Source organism: Dendronephthya gigantea, unplaced genomic scaffold, assembly GCF_004324835.1.
Source record: "Dendronephthya gigantea isolate DGI-Jeju-01 unplaced genomic scaffold, DenGig_1.0 000097F, whole genome shotgun sequence".
Lineage (NCBI taxonomy): Eukaryota > Metazoa > Cnidaria > Anthozoa > Malacalcyonacea > Nephtheidae > Dendronephthya > Dendronephthya gigantea.
This window is the reverse complement of record NW_021163107.1, coordinates 544,086-562,449: the sequence shown is the minus strand read 5'-3', so window position 1 is coordinate 562,449 and position 18,364 is coordinate 544,086. Positions and strand designations below refer to the sequence as shown.

Below are 18,364 nucleotides of genomic sequence, written 5' to 3'. Positions count from 1 at the left end.
CTTTGCAATTGAAATGCTTCTACAGTCCCTAAAGTTTAGGTGAGCATATTTTACCAAGATAAGCATCCATTGTTGGCCAAAAATACTAGACTAATATAGAAATTAAATATCACTAAAGAAGCATTGAAGAAGCAAAAGGATTTCTTTCTTTTTCATACAGAAATTCCAGTTATTAAACATAAATCAAACGGATTTTCGTCGGATTAATACATGCACTAAAACTGATGGGCAGCAACAAAACAATTGTGTCAATATATCGAACAAAAAAAAGTTAATACTAAAGTTAATCTCAATAGCAAGCTTTGATGTAGAAATAGTAAAGTCTTTCCAGCAAGCTTTCATGCAGAAATAGCAAAGTCTTTTCAGCAAGCTTTGACATAGAAATAGCAAAGGTTTCAGCAAGCTTTGATGTAGAAATAGCAAAGTCTTTCAAGGAGTTTTGATGTAGAAATGGCGAAGTCTTTTTAACCAGCTTTAATGTAGTAAAAATCCCATAACGACATCAATCTTTTGGAATCTGTTACTTCTTACTCTTGTCTGTTTTAATTTTTCCAAAACTTTGCCGACATATTGGGCATTGCGTTCTGAAACAGAAGTGCATTTGGTTACATATTATCAAAATTTTACCCTTGTCAACAAGGTACAACATTTGGTGGCACTTATACCTCATGCACGGGCTGGTTGTATACGAAGCCCGTTCAACTTAAATGGTGGACATGTACATATTTATCAGAGGGAAAAACTAAAGGTTTTTCGACACAAATACAAAAATACTATTACAAATACAACTACAAATATATATATAGCATATCTGATTTAAACTGTTCATCACATGTGCGAAAATGTACCGCATTCGTACAACAGGTCCCTTAGTAAAACAATCGATCAAAAATCGCAGGTGCAAACATGCCTTTTTGAAATGTTACGACTGTGCCTTACGAATGATTATTTGTTTGAAGTTAAAAAAAGACAGGTATGAAAATACATACATTCCGCTTCGCACCATTTGAGAAGCACACTCCTTATGAACCTTGTGCGAACACGGCAATATCTGACACCCAGTGAATGCATCCTAAAATAAAAATAGGCGAGGTAAGTCATTCAGTTAAGATTCCGTGGCACTTCACTCGATGTAGGATTATTGCTAAGTGTTGAATGGTCTTGATTTCGGGTGAAAATCATGAAAGTAGATGAAATTTCTCGAAATAAAAAAACCACCAGAAAAAGAATAGACAATTGTATTTTAGTTGTGATGTTGGTGAAACATGGCGTGGGGGTAGATGGGAAAGAGGGGGGCAAACCTACGGGGCGCCAAGACGCATTTTGATTCCGAGGATAGGCGGCATTTTTCATGGTCGTTTCGTCAAAGCCTGGTTCTCATATGTCGTAATTCATCGGTGATGTTCTACAATCCATTGCATGCAGTAAAAATTTTGAACAATGACGTAAATTTTTTTTCCGATAAACTAAGCATTTTATGCATTTAAGCATTTTATGAAGTAACTTAAACTCAGTATGCCCTGATATTTGACAGTGTGCCTACTTTAATAACCACTGTATCGCTGATCGGGGTTGCACAAATAAGCTAGCTAATGGTTTGGAATAAAAGTCAAAGGTATCAGTACTATTTTGAATTATGCCACCGACCGTCAAAGATGCTACCAACAGTCTACGGTAATTACCCAGCGTCACTTTCGACGCAATCACTTTTCTCAGAAACCCCAATGTCGCTAAAGTCAAAGACCGTATATATAGATCACAGCTCTCAACCAATCAAAACGCGTATAATACAACCCATAATTGATAGCGCAGCACGTACTTCAAAACAAATGCAACACTCGTCATGAGCAGAGCCTTCTCGACATCTATGATTTCCACGCAGATTAACATCAAGACACACACCGCAGACATCGCAGTGGAATGAACGATCACCGTGCACTCTAATAAAGAAAAAAAGAATTTCTTACAGCACTAAACGCAAACCATAGGCACACTACCAGGCCTATAGTTCAAGAAGAGGGGTGGGGGGGGGCAGTAAACATTTTTTTCAAATACCAGACTTCAGTTAAAATTTACCCCCCCCCCCCTCCCACAAAAAACATTGTGTTATCTAGTATAGCACGTACGACGACGCGGAAACGTAGTTAACATGCAACCACGTTTAGGGTCAAGAAACAAATTCTCACACTTGAAACTTACGCCTGTATTCAAAAAGCTCACTCACACTCACACTCATTGAGTGTGACATAAATATTTTGTTAATGCTGATCAATGAGAAAGTTTTTTCTGAATAGATGGAAAGATATAAGGTGAATCACTGAAAATCAAGCCCCTATTTGTCTGTAAATGCCGCCATTAAAACGTTATGAGAAGATGAAGATCTCCCACTCAATATATTTGAGTGTGAGTGAGCTTTTAGAATACAGGCGTAAGCCGTCGAGACCAGACGATTGCTCGGCAATCAGGTCGGCATTTGCTAAATCTGAAGTTAAGGCTTGCGTCTGGCAGAATTAACTATTTTCTACCTGCAAAATTGCTGAAATTTCATTGAAATAAATGTTCAAACTAACGAGATAGCCAAAGCAACGAAATTAGAGATCAATAATGCGTAAACAACTTCTTGTTAACATACCTACAAATTCCACATTTGTTACAATGAAATGGATGATTCTGTGTTCCAGTCAGATGCTGACAAATGGAGCAGAAATACTCGGCAAACTTCAAGTTACACTGAACACAATTTGGCGACTCTTTAGGAAAATCTTGTATCTTACCGCAACGACGACATTTCACTTTCTTTATATCACGAGATCTGAGCTTTCTTTCAGCGCACTGACTCTGGGAGTTATGACAACGATGACAAGGCCAGAAACGATCACAACATGCAAACTGAACAGTGCAATATCGATCATAATGGTCGCAAGAATAATCTCTATTCTGCATCCATGCTCTGATATCTTCCTCGTTTACACTACGGGTATTTTCCTCCGGGGGACTTGTACTCTGCGCATCTCTTTCTTGAGGAATTACACTCCGGGGAGTTGAATCCTCGGAACCTGTTCGCTGGTTGGATGCATTGCTGGTATCTGTTGTTTGGGCAGATGTAACCCCCTCGTTTGATTGATTGGCGGAGGTTTGTACCTGGGTACCTTCCTCGGATCCACTCGCCCCAGCTTCCGGAGCAGGCTGATGAGCGCCCGCTGAGGAGATCGATTCAGTGTCCTCTTGAACAGGATAAGCTGGTGGTGTTGCTGTACGTTGGGGTACATTACGGTACCTTCTTTGTAAAGTAGTATCTTGACTTGAAGTTGATGTTCCATTAGCTTCAGATGGCCACAATACATTCTGGTCAGCGGTAGTACCACTTTCTCCATCCACGGTCAAATTTGGCATTTCACGAGTGATGGATCTGGATTCTGCATTGCCAGTGCTGGTACCCTCGCGACGGCTTGTCTGTTCTGAGATTTGGCTAGTAACATCTGGCTGCAGTAAGCTATAGTCACCTTCTTGAATACAGTCCAGCAGGTGTACGAGATCAACACGTCCAATATCATAAAGCCCATTTCTGATGTACTCCGTATTACCAACCCGGATCATCTCTCGATTCTCCAATTCTTGGAAAAACTCAATATCGTTGGGGACATTTCTCAGAACTCTTGCTGGTATTTGGCGACCGACATAGCGTCGAAGCTCCTCCCAGTTTAAAGTGGTCATTCGTGTTACGATGCACTGTAGTAAGGTCCGAAGAGGAATTGAACTTACGGTTTGACTGCTACGTGGCTTCTCGTCTTTCTTAGAATTCTGCTCGTGATTTGCAGCTGCGGAAGCTCCTTCGTCGTTAGTTGCTGAATTCTGACCATCTTCTAAAACTTCAACAGATCTACAGAGTCTAAGAACCAAAGTATTCAGCTCTTTTAATAATCGACGCTTTTGGAAAACTACCTCGTTCACTTCCTTAAAGAACTCCTCTTGACTTACAATATGAGTGGTGATAGCAGTGGCTTTTTTATCTTCCGTTTCTCCCAAGGGGACACGGGTGTTTACTATATTCTCTACACCTTTGTGTAGCTTTATAAGTTGTCCAACAAGAGTTTTAAGTTTTTCAAAATCTTTGACACGGATATTGCTTTTCTCATCGGTCATAGATACATAAGTGATGCCGCGACATTTCTCAAACATTATCCACTCGTCATTGCTTGTTGAATTCAGATAGTCTCTCAATATTGAGTTAAATTTGAGGCAGTCACAGGGATCCACGTTTGCTGCTGCTGCCTCGACTGTTTTAGTGGACGAACTGTCCGAAGAAGTAAAACTGTTATACTTTGATACTACAAAAAGACCATGTGACTGACTTTCATACAGATTTGACTGATCACATTTCACTATTAAGATATGATTAAAACTTTGTTTGATACATTTCCAATCATTCGGATTTAACGTCTTTATTACTTTTTCCCAAAAGTTTGTGAAAAACTCTTCTCCTTCTCCAGGGAATCTCTCCGGGTTTCTTCGTACAAAAATAGCATCACACTCTTCAGTTATTATCTCAGCTTCATTTTTAATGGACTCCTGACTTGCTGTTGTATCAGTTGTCCCATTTTCTGCCATTTTACCCAGTCACTATTTGATAAGATACGACTAAAATAAATAAAGAGCAGCATTTGTAATGACGGAGACGGTTAAAGTAAAACACGTTAATTAATTAACCTGAAACATAAACTTAAAGTCTTTGCAAACGAGTTAATTTAAACAAAGTTTAATCAACGAAGTAAACAAATTTTAATCAACGGCGTATAACACATGTTGACGCTTCGACTGAACAATAGACCAAAGATTCTATAATAACCTCGAGCACCTGTTTAAACAAAGAATAAGATTACTGGGCTTATGATCACACATGCATGTGTTTCTCGTGACTATTTACTTTCACACGTGTTCCTAGTGTGCGAGGCAATTTTACGACACAAATGACAGAATAATGAGAATATCTCCATTGTTTCCCATCCAGACTATAAACAAAGAAGACGGTTTCAGTAGGCGGTATAAACAATTCTCCACCCCAAAATTGCTGAAATCTCCATGAAAATAATAAATGTTCAAACTAACGAGATGCCCAAAGCAACGAAATCAGAGATTAACAATAATTAAACAACAATCCCCCCCCTAGAAACGTAATTGTCACGAGTGACGTATGTGCGTCCAAAGTGCACCTGGAGCGCTAGACTTTACTTTCATTCGACACGACTGTATTATGTGACATTAATTATTATTAATTATTCTGAATTACCCATAAAACAAGCAACGGTAGCCTTTCAACAAAATATCTAAGCATGCTGATTTTCAAGGAGCATGACCATTAAAAATACAAAAAGGCAAACTTTTAGGCACAGTATGAACATTTACCTATGGCTATGGCCATTTCTATTGACTCATTTGAGTAATTTAAGCCTTGGTCTGAAAATGGCGAGAGTTACATGCATGCACAAATAAACCGCGCTGTAAATCGTCATGCAATGCTTCTATTTAATAAAATAATAAGATAAAAAGTAATAAGCAATATTAAAGCAAATCCAAAGCAACGACAGAGATAACTAGATTATTTTCGTGAACTTGGCAAAATGGCTTAAAAATTAAAAAAAAACCCTTACCATGACCATGTTCAAAAAATCACTATAAACCCAAATCATAGTCACCCTGAGGAAAGTTTACACTATGACCTTGCTTTCCAAGAGAATAAATCTACAACGCTATTCACACAAGAAAGCTTGGCACCTGGCATCGAAGGTGTTTCAGCTGGGAATCTATTAAGCACGTCATGCAAAAACCTCTTGCGACGCGATGACACAAGCATGAAATGAGCAACATCAATAACCAAGCGGGGAAACCTCGATATGTAAAGAATTCCATGAATGTAATAGCATGAATGTGATTATAGAAAGGAAGTTTTAAGCAATGCGTCATTTTGACCTTCCTCTGCCATAAAAGTTCCTATATATGGTTAGCATCAAATGTGGTATAACAAATACCTAAAATAGACAAACGACGTTTCGACCTGAGGGTCTTCGTCAGGAGAATAACTGATAAGTATTTTGAAGACGCTGCCACGCTGCTCCCTGGTTATATATATGGTTAGATCAACACGATACAAAAAAGAGTGGGATGTAAAAAGGTGAAATTTGAGGAATTACCGGAAAGGCAGTTATGGGCAGTAAGGAGTGTAAAACATTTTGAGAATGTCTCCTAGGGAACAGGAATGTGAAACAGCAAAGATGCGAGTTTAAATATGTTATGTTCATTGCCTAAAATAAACAACAAAACATTTATTGAATTTTGTTTTAACACGATATTTATTATATATTCGTATTCGTATGTTAAGATATACGCGAGCAACACATGCTTAGCAGTGATGTACTGTAGTGCGCAAACATGCGACTTACATATCTATTGTTGAAAAAAGTATAAAACATGTTGAATAAAAAGAAATGAAATTTACTTTGTTATATTGCACAAAATACGCCAAAACAAGTTACTACGGCGTTTCTATGGCCACAAATACACGCATTTACTTTCTTAAGGTGCATTTCAAGCTGAACGGAATATTTTGACAGTTTGACCACCCCTCCGGACAGAGGAGCGGTTTGTAATGTTAATACTAATATAATAGATTTTTTAAAAGACACAGTGGTTTCTGGTCAGTTTTTTCGCTACAAATATTAATTCCAGTATATTGAATTTTTACGTAAATCCTTTTGTCAACAAATTTATTGGCTTAAATATGCAAGAGACTTCTTAAAACATTGCGCTACTCGATGTATAATAAGTAAATTACACATTTAAAGTGCAATGGCAGCCTTTTTAGATACATGCCGTCGTCGCTGTTGACAGCGAAGAAAACAACACAAGATGCTCTCGTTTTATATTATAAACCAGCAGAATTCAAAGTCTATAGACAGGTGCGTTTATAGAATTCATGATCATCATATACGACAGTTCTTCTTTCGGAAGGTTTTGTCATTTTTAGCCACTGTTGCGTTGCCGTCCTAAATCTAAAGTCCATATTATATTCTTTATTACTTTTTACACTAAACTAACTTCATTTAGTTCACTATTGGACGCAGGTCAAACTATGCATTGTGCATTTAACAAAGACGTATCAAGTTTAAGGCCCACACAAACAGGACGCGATTTCGCAACGCGGCGCAATTTTTCCAAGTTTGTTTTTTTTTCCATAAGCAAATAAATTTTAACTTATCATAATATTCTTTAGATTACGTAACGATAATACAATTTGACTGCTCTGGCGTCCATAGATTCCAAAATTTGGCTTCCCGAATTGAATTTATATGCTTCTGAAACCTAAAAATTCGCGTCCAGTCTACGTGGGCTTTGAGACGCATTATTAACATAGTCGACCAGCATGGGGCCTCTTCCAAGAATGCCAATCATTGTAAACCGAAGGCAAGTTCAGACAAGACATCTTTAATCAGGCAAGACGTCAATAATATTGTTATTTTCGGATTAATGCCGTGAAATATGAAGTAATGAGAAGTTTGAAACGGCGATCAAATGAAATTCATCGACATCTGAATTTCAGTAGTTAAAGAAGACGCTTTTCAGCCATACTGTCTTCAATTTAACGACGTTTCAGTTACATGAAGTTTGTATAAAAATTAATCGTATACTATCAATTATATTTTCTATCGTATTCTTCGTAAATCGTAACATGCTTCTTATACTATAGCATGAATAGAAAAATTCTAAATAACGAGATATGGAAAACAATATGTCCTTAAAATTAAAATTAGCAAGACATCCGGCAGACTAATTTTGTTTAAACAGAATACTAGAGGTATTCTCTTTGAATACGAAGTCAGATAGCAGGCCTTGAGGTAGCAAGTCATTAATAATGTTTATCAGGTAGATTTTATACAAATATTAGTACAAAGTACATCTTATTTTATACCGAAGCCTTGAGATAGCAGAATATTTTTTTTAAAATAACTGCATCGCCAGTAAGTTTGAGCTGGCGATGGTTAAACAACAAGAAACTGTTGGCGTTGCAATGTCAATTTTGCAGCTATAATTACAATAGAGATGAGATGTTGAAAAGTCAAGGATAAAACTTTTAAAATCTATATAAATTTCAGCTATAAATTTCAGCTATAAATTTCATAACAAACCTATGGAAGACGTTTTATAGGCGGTCAAACAGACTTACTAATTTTATACAATCAAAACTGAGCCCAAAGTTCCTAGCAGGTTAGCATCTATCTGTTAATGATTTACATTGCAACGTTTCTTTACTTGCCCACATAAAAATAAGTATTTGCAGCAAATTTTCTGCAAAATTCAGTAACAAAGTACGAATGATTGAATTTACATTCTACAACTTTTATATCAGAGTAATCATGGCCATGCCATGCTAAATTTAGAAAGAATTAATCAACAGCAAGAATAGAGACTGGCTCACAAAAATATAAATACCACTTTAATGGATCACACCCTTATTAAACAGGATTCAAAATTCATGAGTACAACTGGTAGGAATACAAAAATTAGTAAGAATAGAAAGTTTAGTTGCAAAATATTAACAAGTTGGAAAAATATAGTGAATTTGGAAAATTTTTTATAAACTAAAATCCAGCAAACAGATTTTTCAAAATTTAACAACCAAAATTTGGAATGCTTTTTTCAGCTGTAAGTCCAATAAATCCAGCTTAATTAATTTTCTTAGCTTCCATGTTCATTTCAATGGGAAATTGGTGCATTCATTAACCAAATTTAGTGGTAATACAGGTGACTTACATTTCAAGTATTATTATGTAAGGCTTACAACAGAGTGCGTATCAACTCTACATGAAATTTATGACAGAGTATTATAGGAATCATTATATTTGTATCATCCAGCTACTCTTCAAGATATACTAAATTAATTTTAGAAAGAAATTATTCAGACAGAATAAATAGACTGGCTCCATTAACTCTCAAGACATTCAAATTTGCAATTTGCAAATTACTAACACCCAATTCATTTGACTAATGCTTGTTAAAGGTTAAAACCTGGATATTTATAAGCATTAGTATTTGTTATGTAGACATTATTAAAGTACGGTATGGCTCATGGTCATGGAGTTTTATTATTAGGAAAAGTTTCACATGACACAAAAGCATGCAATTTTTGAATAAAAATGGTATTACAGTCATTTGAATAATTAAATTCTAAAAAAACCCAAATTCTTCTGCAATAGACCTTTTCGGCAATTACGTCGCAACATTTTAACATCGCAACGTTATAAATTTAGAACCACCTTAAATGAAATGGATTTTAAGTTTTACTCTCACTAGCCATGTGCAAGATGCAAAACACCTTCTTCAACACATGTGTGAAAAATTTTGACCAATAAATATGGAAATATGCCTAACACGAGAACGAGGCTCAAGTGACAAAAGTCATCGTTCTCGTGTTATGGCTTATTTCCACACTTATTAGTCAAAATAAAATCTATTTCACGCACATGTTGAACAAGGATGTTTTGCATCTTTGCTTGTAGGGGAATAACTTGAAATCCATCTAATTTAAGGTTGTTTTAAATTTAAAACAATAATGTTGTGATGTAATTACCGAGAAGGTCTATTGAAATAAATATTTTATCTTCCAAAATTAATTAGGAACCTATTTTTTTGTTTGCATTAATAAAAAGTCAGCTGCTCTTGAATTGAAGAATGTTGTACATTTAAGAGCTGAATTCTTTGCAAGTTTGTTTTGCAAACAGTAGTAATTTTCGCAAAGCACCACTTACATGAATAGTTTTCATGTAACACAAGACAGACATGTTGCTGAGCATTTTTTTAAATTTGCACCAATGCAAGAGAATGAAGAGATTCAAGATGTAAATGAAAACAGTCTACTCAGTGGCAGACACTTATTATATACTAGCAGATACTTATATAGTGGTGGATAATAGGGGTGGGGAAAATAACCAATGTATAATGGGCTATATGATTTTAAGCAGTGGGTCCCTTACTCTCAATGGAAGTAATTAAATAACTCACATATGGCTGTAGTATTCACCAGAGTGAGAATCAAAAGACAAATCTAAATGATAGATCTAATACTAGCTCCTTCAGTACTTAGAAAAAATCTCTTATTAAAAATTATTGGGGGGGAACAACCACCTCCCTCCTCTACTGTAGTGTCTGCCACTGCATCTACTATTGTTTTTTTGCCATGTTTTAGGAATGTTTGTTCAAGGAGGCTTAATTATTTGAAGTATAACTAGTATAACAACAATTTCTTTTTCTCTAATACAAATAAAATCATCAAGTTTGGTTTGTGGGTGGAGTACCACGAATATGGGCGGAGAGACGAATAATGAGTGCACTGCTAAAATAAGGGTTGATCAGCATGTCTTTTTCAAAAACTAATTTATAACAGCTTGCAAGAAAACCTGAAAAGGTTTAAAAGTTATTTTGACTTATTAGGTAAGAAAATTGTTGGAATGTGTATTACCGATTAAAATTTCAAAGCTTTCAATTTTTCAACAAATCAGTATAACCGTAAAGTCATCTGATTTTATAACAAAAATTTACATGTATGGCCGAACAAAATATCTTTACAACAGCAAATAAAAAGATCGCAAATAAAAGAGTTTTTTCTATTTTATATTGGCTTTTTCATATTATTTTACAAAGAAAAACTTTATTCAACAAGAAATTTCAATGCATTTTAACGAATTAAAAATCCAGGTCAAGAGCATTGTTTCCGAAGATATAGATTATGTTAAAAATGCGTTGTTTTAATAAAATTGAAGTTTGTTTGTTTATTCACATCAGAATTAATAATTACATACAATATTTAATATATACAACAATATATATATATATATATATATATATATATATATATATATAAATATATAGATATATATATTATTGTATATATTAAATACGTTTGCATGGTGATATCAAGTAAGTAAATTAGCTTGTAGGTGCACCACGTAAGTATTTTACACCATGAAGCTTCCGGTGTTTATCAGTGCAATATAACACTTTTAACATTTTTTATTGCACTGATGAAAGCCCAGGTTAATGGACCAAAAGCTTTGCAGCATTATATAATACTTACGTGGAGTACCTACAAGCTAATTTACTTAATTAATTTCCATGTAGCCTAAATTAAAAGAATTGCTTACATTTGACTTTCTTAATATTGCAAGGAAAATGGATTTTAAGTATAAATATTAAAGCCCAGCAAAATGCTTTTTAAGAGCCATAAATTGCTAGATCCGAAAATTGTATTAAGTTTTAGTCAAATGTTGACTGATAACATGTTCAGACTGCATTTTAAAGCAATTAGCAAATAAGCAATATAGACTGTTAAGCATATAGTTTGCAAACTCTATCGATAATATTGCAGAATCAAGTTCTTAAATTCTATCAATTCGTTGTAAGATATTACAGAATGAATTTCTTTAACCAGGCTTGATAAAATAAATTCTTTGTACAAGCCAATACCTTGGTATTAAACGACTTTATATGTTACGACTTGTGTTAGCTAAATGGTTATATTTATTATACAGCAGCTAAAACTTCAATTATGGAACAGGTTTAAACAGATATTTCACCAATTGGAGAAGCAGACCGTTAAACGATTTAAGTTTATATCACGAACCTTGAAATAGCGTTCTGTGTATTATTAAAATATATATAGCTGTGGTTGTGAAAAATATGGGTGTATTAACCAAAGACCAAGTTAATCTTACTCCGCTTGTTTCCGTGATCACACGTTCATAATCAAAATTATACTTGAGATACTAACCTCTGTTGTTGAGAGAATTCGACCATCATATCATTATGAATTTTGTTAATGTTTCTGCCTTAATTCCCTGCAATATATTGCCCACATTGCATGTGCCCTCTCAAGGTCTCAAAGTAAAATCTTAGTCACACATTTCACATGCGCGCGTGGTGGTCACATCACGTGGTGCAGAATTAGTGCCTTTGTGTCTGTGTCGCCAAAGGAATCGCAGGCTCGGAGGAGATTGAGAATCGTAGAGAAAATATTTAACCTCGTACCCAGGGTTTTCCTCTTGGGAAATATTAGCATAAGAGACAACTCAACAACTACGTAATCATTTTTTCGCCTTTTAACCCCGCCCTTATAACAGCCCGATTCAAAGTATTTAAAGTGAAAGATTTAAATTGAAGGAGCTATTAAAATTTTGAATACGAATTACTATTACTACTATCGGGCTTTCGAGTACATAATTTACCAACTCGTATTCAAAACTCCAATAGCTCCTTCAATTTCCGCCATCTTTAGCTTCCCTAATAGCAACCAAGTTACTACTCCATATATATATATATATAGAGAGAGCTCACTGGCTATACCTTGCTTGCCTCTGAACTTTGTTTGAACCTATATGGTTTGGAACTTTGGACAGACCGACAAGCCTGAACTCCAACACTGATTTAAGAGTTCAACTTGGTAACTGACCAAACAAAGTTCTAATTCTTTTTTTGCTTCAGTTGGGTTTCGTTGGATTAGATGTCGGTCAATGCTTTGCTAGGCTGTTTTTTTGCTGACTTTCGGAAGGGGATTCGATTGGGAATCTAGATAAATGCATGTTTACCATTTATATTGGTCAGCCTATAAAATTGAATAATTAGAATTTATATCGACATTTTGAAAAATTATGGTTTATCGTCCTAATCTTCTTCGAATCGCGTCAATGAATTTACTGCTAATGGAATACACAAATTTTTTCAATTTCGAACATGAACCTATAGATAGAGCATCCTAAATTTTCGAAAGGTTCGAATGTATATTTTTCATATTTCGCAAAAAAACCTACAAATTGTATTCAACATAGCATGCTCTGTATTTGAAGTCTTTTAGTTAAAAATTTAGCTATGGTCAAAAAGGGAATGCTCTATAAAGGCAATAAACTAGAAAAAAATTCCGATTTTTAAAAAATGCATCAGTAAAGATTTTCTTTCCCTTCAGTTTATTTAACATCTATCGTCGTCCTATATCCGTGTTGATGGTTAGGTGCAGTCGTCGTGCACCACTCGACGTGATTCTGAACGTCATTCACCAAACGTCTGCACTTTACGCTGGCAGTGAAATTGCTAATGTGAAAGATCCAGTACGCGCATGCTGCTATGTACAATCTAACTCGTTTCCAGGACACCGTCCGTGCTAGCTGTGGGCGGGACTGAACTCGCGCCGCTCCACAATATTAACTTCTTTATCAAACCGGCGCAATTCACTTTAACTGATTCATATGCAGTAAAATGAGCTTAAAATGAATCATCAACTTGTAGGTATACGCGACGTGTAATTGTTTAATAAAGGTATTTGGTTGGTTTCGTATCTACTACCTCATAATTAATATTCCATTTAATATATACATGCAATATATTATTAAATGATGTTAATTTACATGCAAGTTAAGGAGATCTCATACATGACTGTATATAATACTTGGTAGTGGCGGAAATAGACTTGCTATGTCATGCTATCATAATTAAGTGATGCTATCATAAAAAGGCTGCAACATACAAATTATCTTATAAAACAAATAATGCGAATTTAAAACTGGAGTCAGGTATTCGAAAGTAAATTGTTAATTTATGCAGTAATGATGAATAAAAAGTTTTTTGGAGACTAAATTTTAATTTCATAATTGTGATCCCACTTATGATTAAGTATTTTCAGTGTGTCAGTGTATGGCTTAGTTGTTCCATCAGTTAAAGTTAGTCTGATGATCGAAACCTTGTCCAAAATTTCCTCAGAAAAGGTTTTCCTACAACCCACGATAGCCAAAGGAGGGAGGGTGGTGTAGAACGATGAGAATAAATGCATGTAAAACACTGAATACCTCGTATGAATTGTGTATGTTTGCCACTCGAAGGTCTTTCCATTAATTAGAATAATTCTAGCCTTAAAGTGACGTCCTGACAACAAAGAGCTTTTTCGGCGAAACTGTCTGAATAATTTAATTTAATCCGTACCTTTGAGATACGTTTTATTTCTTAATCGCTGAACTGTTAAAACTGGATATTTTGCAAGCTTGCAAAGGTTTTATAAAAGTATAAAGACGAAAGAAACTGATTTTTATGCATATCAGACAATTCACGTTTAATCAACTTGAATATATATCTCCATATCAACTCTAAAACATTTAAAATAATATCATGATATGTGTGCATCAACTTGAAGCTATAGTAACTGACTTCGTATCTGCCCCCCTAATAAGATCTCATAACTAAGTGCATGTTTTTATCACATGATAAACACTTGTCCGTTAAGCCTACAAAAACCGGATGCGATTTGACAACGCAGTTTTTCTTGCCTCTCAAACGTTTCTTGGTTCTGAAAAGACGAATATTTTGATTATGCTATAATGTTCTTTATGTAACACTATTTACGATATAGTAAATCATTTTGAATCGTCTCATGTCCATATAGCTTGATTTCCTGAAAATCCACTTCGTACGAATCTGCATGGAGTCACCATAATTTACACAACCAGTTCCTATCATCGGTTTCTCCACGTTCTCCAAAACATCTATTTAGACCGCTCCAGCCACCTTGTTGATCTACCCAGCCGAGTTTAGCGACAAATCTCGCCGTCCATATTGTTATATTGTCTATCTGAGCATCCATATTGTTCTCACGACAGTATTTGCAAACATGAGCGCAGAAAGTAAATATTACAGCAATCCTCCCCCAGTTTATAATGTTGTCGGAAAGGATCTCTGTGACAACCTCAGAATACGAACTGTAAACTGTTTCTTGTGAGAAATTTAACTTTGAACACATTTGCTGCAGAAGATCTGGATACCTTAGTTCAAGATCACGCCAGAGTTGACGCAGTATTTTAGCTGTCGTGTTTACTGGTGTCGCCTGATTGTCAACGAGATCTTTCAGCAATATTATCGCTTCTTTGTACATAGGCGAGTTCGATATGTGCTCATATTCAGCCTCTGCCATTTATCTTTAAAAGCTTTGTTTACAATGCAAATTTACAAGTCCGTCACTGACACTGTCACACTGATGTTCACTATATTACTTTGCAATCATTCCCGCGGAAAAAAGTGCCCATCAGGAATGTTTTGTCCCCCCCCCCCGGATGTTTCACTGTGATTTAAGAGGTAAAGACAATCGAATCCAAGCACAGGAGTCGATGGGCGTGTTCCTTTACACGGTTTAAGCAGCCAGATCGGTCCTGTTGTATTTCAGTACAGACAGATTTCTGGTATTTCCGAGTGTTGCAGAAACTCTGCCCAAGTACATCGTTATTAATTTTACATCTGTCTATAGGACGGATAATGCAGTTTAACCGCTTTATTTCTAACGAAATACTTTATATCAATTCAAAATATGTCCGGTTTGACCATTTTGGCCCGTTTACACTTGTAATTTTCTTCTTGAATAGAGTGAATCAGTTACTGATGTTCGAATAAGGGTTCTTATACATTAGAGCATTGGCACAGATGACCTATTCAGTCGCTAATGTTTGAGTATAACGAAAAGCTTAAAGCGTAAAATAGCGGGCGATTGTACAAGAAAAATACCGCAAAAATTTGTTTCCATATCATCTAGATTTGCTTAAAATCTCGCCATCTTGAAATTTGAGTTCGGGGGGATGAATACCTCTCAGACGCGCACTGGCTAAGCTTTTGGCGGCGCCTAACACTTTTTTGGCTGAGTGAGACTCTGTCCCAGTAGTCCCTCGGTCATCGGTGACATGGTTAACTAATTACTTTTTCACATATGTCAAAAGAAGAAAATCGCACATTAAATCGTAGCAAGTGTAAATTGGCCTTGATACAGGCCGCCTAAAGGAATACGTTCATGACGCAAAATGGGGGGGGGGGTTCAAAATGGTGACAATTTTTGTGCGTGAAACAAAAATAGGTCCGCTACGCGTACATGTATCTGCGCAGTATTTGTTCCACTCTTTTGCTGTAGTAGGTCACTGTAGGTGACACTCCTAGCCTAGCAATTTTGTACATAATCAGTATTAAACTTGATGAAAGTGTATTTGGAAATGATTTTAGTCGCAAAGTGGTCATTAAATTGCTTAAATTTTGCATGGTTGCAATTAATGGCCGGAAGAGCAACCATATACCGTACTGAAAAACCAAAACAGACGTCCTGTATGGCTGTTTCTACACTATACTCAATTTATTAGCCAGGCATTTCTATAATCCATGCTCAGCCTTTGTACTGGTAGCTTGAACATATAGATAGAATTGGATAGAGGAACAAATTTTTGTTATGCTGTGCCAATAAAGTTTGTGTCGTGCAAAAAGGGATAAAATATAACGTTAGTATAATTGTAAAGGACAATACTATGTATGTTATAGTATTAACATTATGGGTGTTCCAATATAACACCTATCATATCAACTAACAGCACAAACAAAATACAAACATTTTTTCTATAACATGAATGCCGGCAAGTATCGAATGGTTTTAATATAGCCAATTATGTGTTTTGCTATAAATATAGATTTGCTAAAGATTTCTATAATATGAATGCCTGTCCCGAAAATAAATATTAATGCCAAACATAGTGCATTTAGTAAAGCCAAAAAGAAAATGTTAACAATTTATATAAGTAATAAAGAATATATTTTACAGTTGCGATTCGTCTTAGGATTCTTTCCTGTAGGGCTAAAGATTTGACGTCAGCAAAGACGCTATTTACGGTTCCTGCTTTCTTCGTTAGTATATTAATTTTCCAAAGCAATAACAGTGCATATTGTTGAAAAGTAAAGGAAAAGTAAATCTATTTTATTTGAAATGGTGAAAATAGTTTTTGCCGGCATACTTGTTTTTGGCATCAAGACGTGGCGACCATGGATGTCCGTCGCGAAGCGACGATGACGTCAGTGTCGCCTTTGGTGGGACCGCAGCCCGAACTCCGCTGCACAGAGTCTTCCACACACAGGGCAGGCTACGGCAGCTGCAGGGTTGACGATTCTGTCCTTCCTGGCCTGGCATTTGGCGTCGAGTTGATCCAGGCGTCGTTCCTCGAAGGCCTTCACTCCTGTGGCTGTTGACTGCCGCCAGGCAGTGCGATTGGCAGCAAGGCCTTCCCAGCCAGTGACAGGGATGTTGCAAGCGCGCAGGGACTGCTTCAGAGTGTCTTTGTAGCGCTTGATCTGACCACCCTGCTTCCTCGTGCCTGTGGCCAGTTCAGAACAGAAAAGTTGCTTGGGAAGACGGCTGTCTTCCATTCTTATCATGTGGCCTGACCATCTCAGCTGTGCTTGCATGATCAGGGCCTCGATGCCTGGCTGGGCAGCACGTCGAAGGAACTCCTGGTTTGTGATGCGATCTTCCCACTGTATGCCCAGGAGTCTGCGGAGACAACGGAGATGGAACTGATCCAGCTTCTTGATGTGGCGGCGATAGCAGGTCCATGTCTCACAGCCATACAACATGCAGGGAAGACAGTACGACAGCCCTGTATACGGCGACTCTTGTTGCCTGCGTGATACCACGCTCGTGCCACACTCTTGTTTAAAAAAAAAACAGTTTAAAAAAAACTGTACGAATTTAGTACTCTGTAATAGACTTTTGTAGATGCTGATTTGCCAATTCTGTCTTAACTACACTGAGTTAAAAGTTGAGTTAACTACACTGAGTTGACTATTTTTTTATACAACTGATATCGAGTTCACTATTATACACAGTTCTCTTGTGAAGCAAATTAATAAAGTATCGATATTGTCGTGCATGGCTTGTGTCAGTTGTGTTCCCAACCGAGCATTTTTTCATACCCCGTAATTTCTACCTGTTTTCTGTTAAAGAGGGGGCTAACGCGCAAAGGGGGACAAAGGTTTCAGGGACCCACAATAATTAATTTTGGCCACATTGGATAAGAAGCCAACGAACAAGTTCGAACATAGAAATTAACAAATAGTCTCCATGTATTTTATCCCGGATTGCAGTTCACACTCCGTGGTTGTATTCCTGATCATACAGATCGAGTCCTCTAGTTGGATAATTTACAGTTGAGATATTATGTTTTCATCTGAGCTCGCCCCACCTTTGACCGAGTCGAAACATAGAAATGCTAGAAGAGATAATTGGTGGCAGTGGGAAGAGGGGTTATCATTAGAGGACTGTCTGGATGTTCTTTAAAATCTATTTTTTGGATGGTCATATTAAATGAATACACAATCGTCCACATAAGATCTGAGACAAAAACATTCCCTCCCTCTATTTTAATGTTGTTTCTAATATAACCTGTTCAACCTTAAAGTAACTGCGTATTGGGAATCAATGGCTACACATGCCACGTCATTTTAGGGCAAATTTACACTTCGTTAGCTTTAATACAAG

At 36.3% G+C, this 18,364-nt stretch overlaps 1 protein-coding gene across 2 annotated transcripts; it reads right to left on the bottom strand.

The window, feature by feature from the left end:
- Positions 1–157: 157 nt before the first annotated feature.
- On the bottom strand, positions 158–11,937 carry LOC114534147. 2 transcript variants are annotated; one of them, XM_028555699.1, is made up of 5 exons: positions 11,819–11,937; positions 2,633–4,638; positions 1,820–1,940; positions 990–1,072; positions 158–584 (listed from the first exon to the last, which is right to left on the bottom strand). In XM_028555699.1, exons 2-5 carry the CDS (start codon positions 4,606–4,608, stop codon positions 521–523), a joined length of 2,244 nt encoding a protein of 747 aa, XP_028411500.1. In that variant the 5' UTR covers positions 4,609–4,638; positions 11,819–11,937; the 3' UTR covers positions 158–520. The 2 variants fall into 2 exon arrangements, with proteins under 2 accessions (XP_028411500.1, XP_028411501.1); XM_028555700.1 differs by lacking the exon at positions 11,819–11,937 and adding an exon at positions 5,649–5,748.
- Between the last annotated feature and the right edge of the window lie 6,427 nt (positions 11,938–18,364).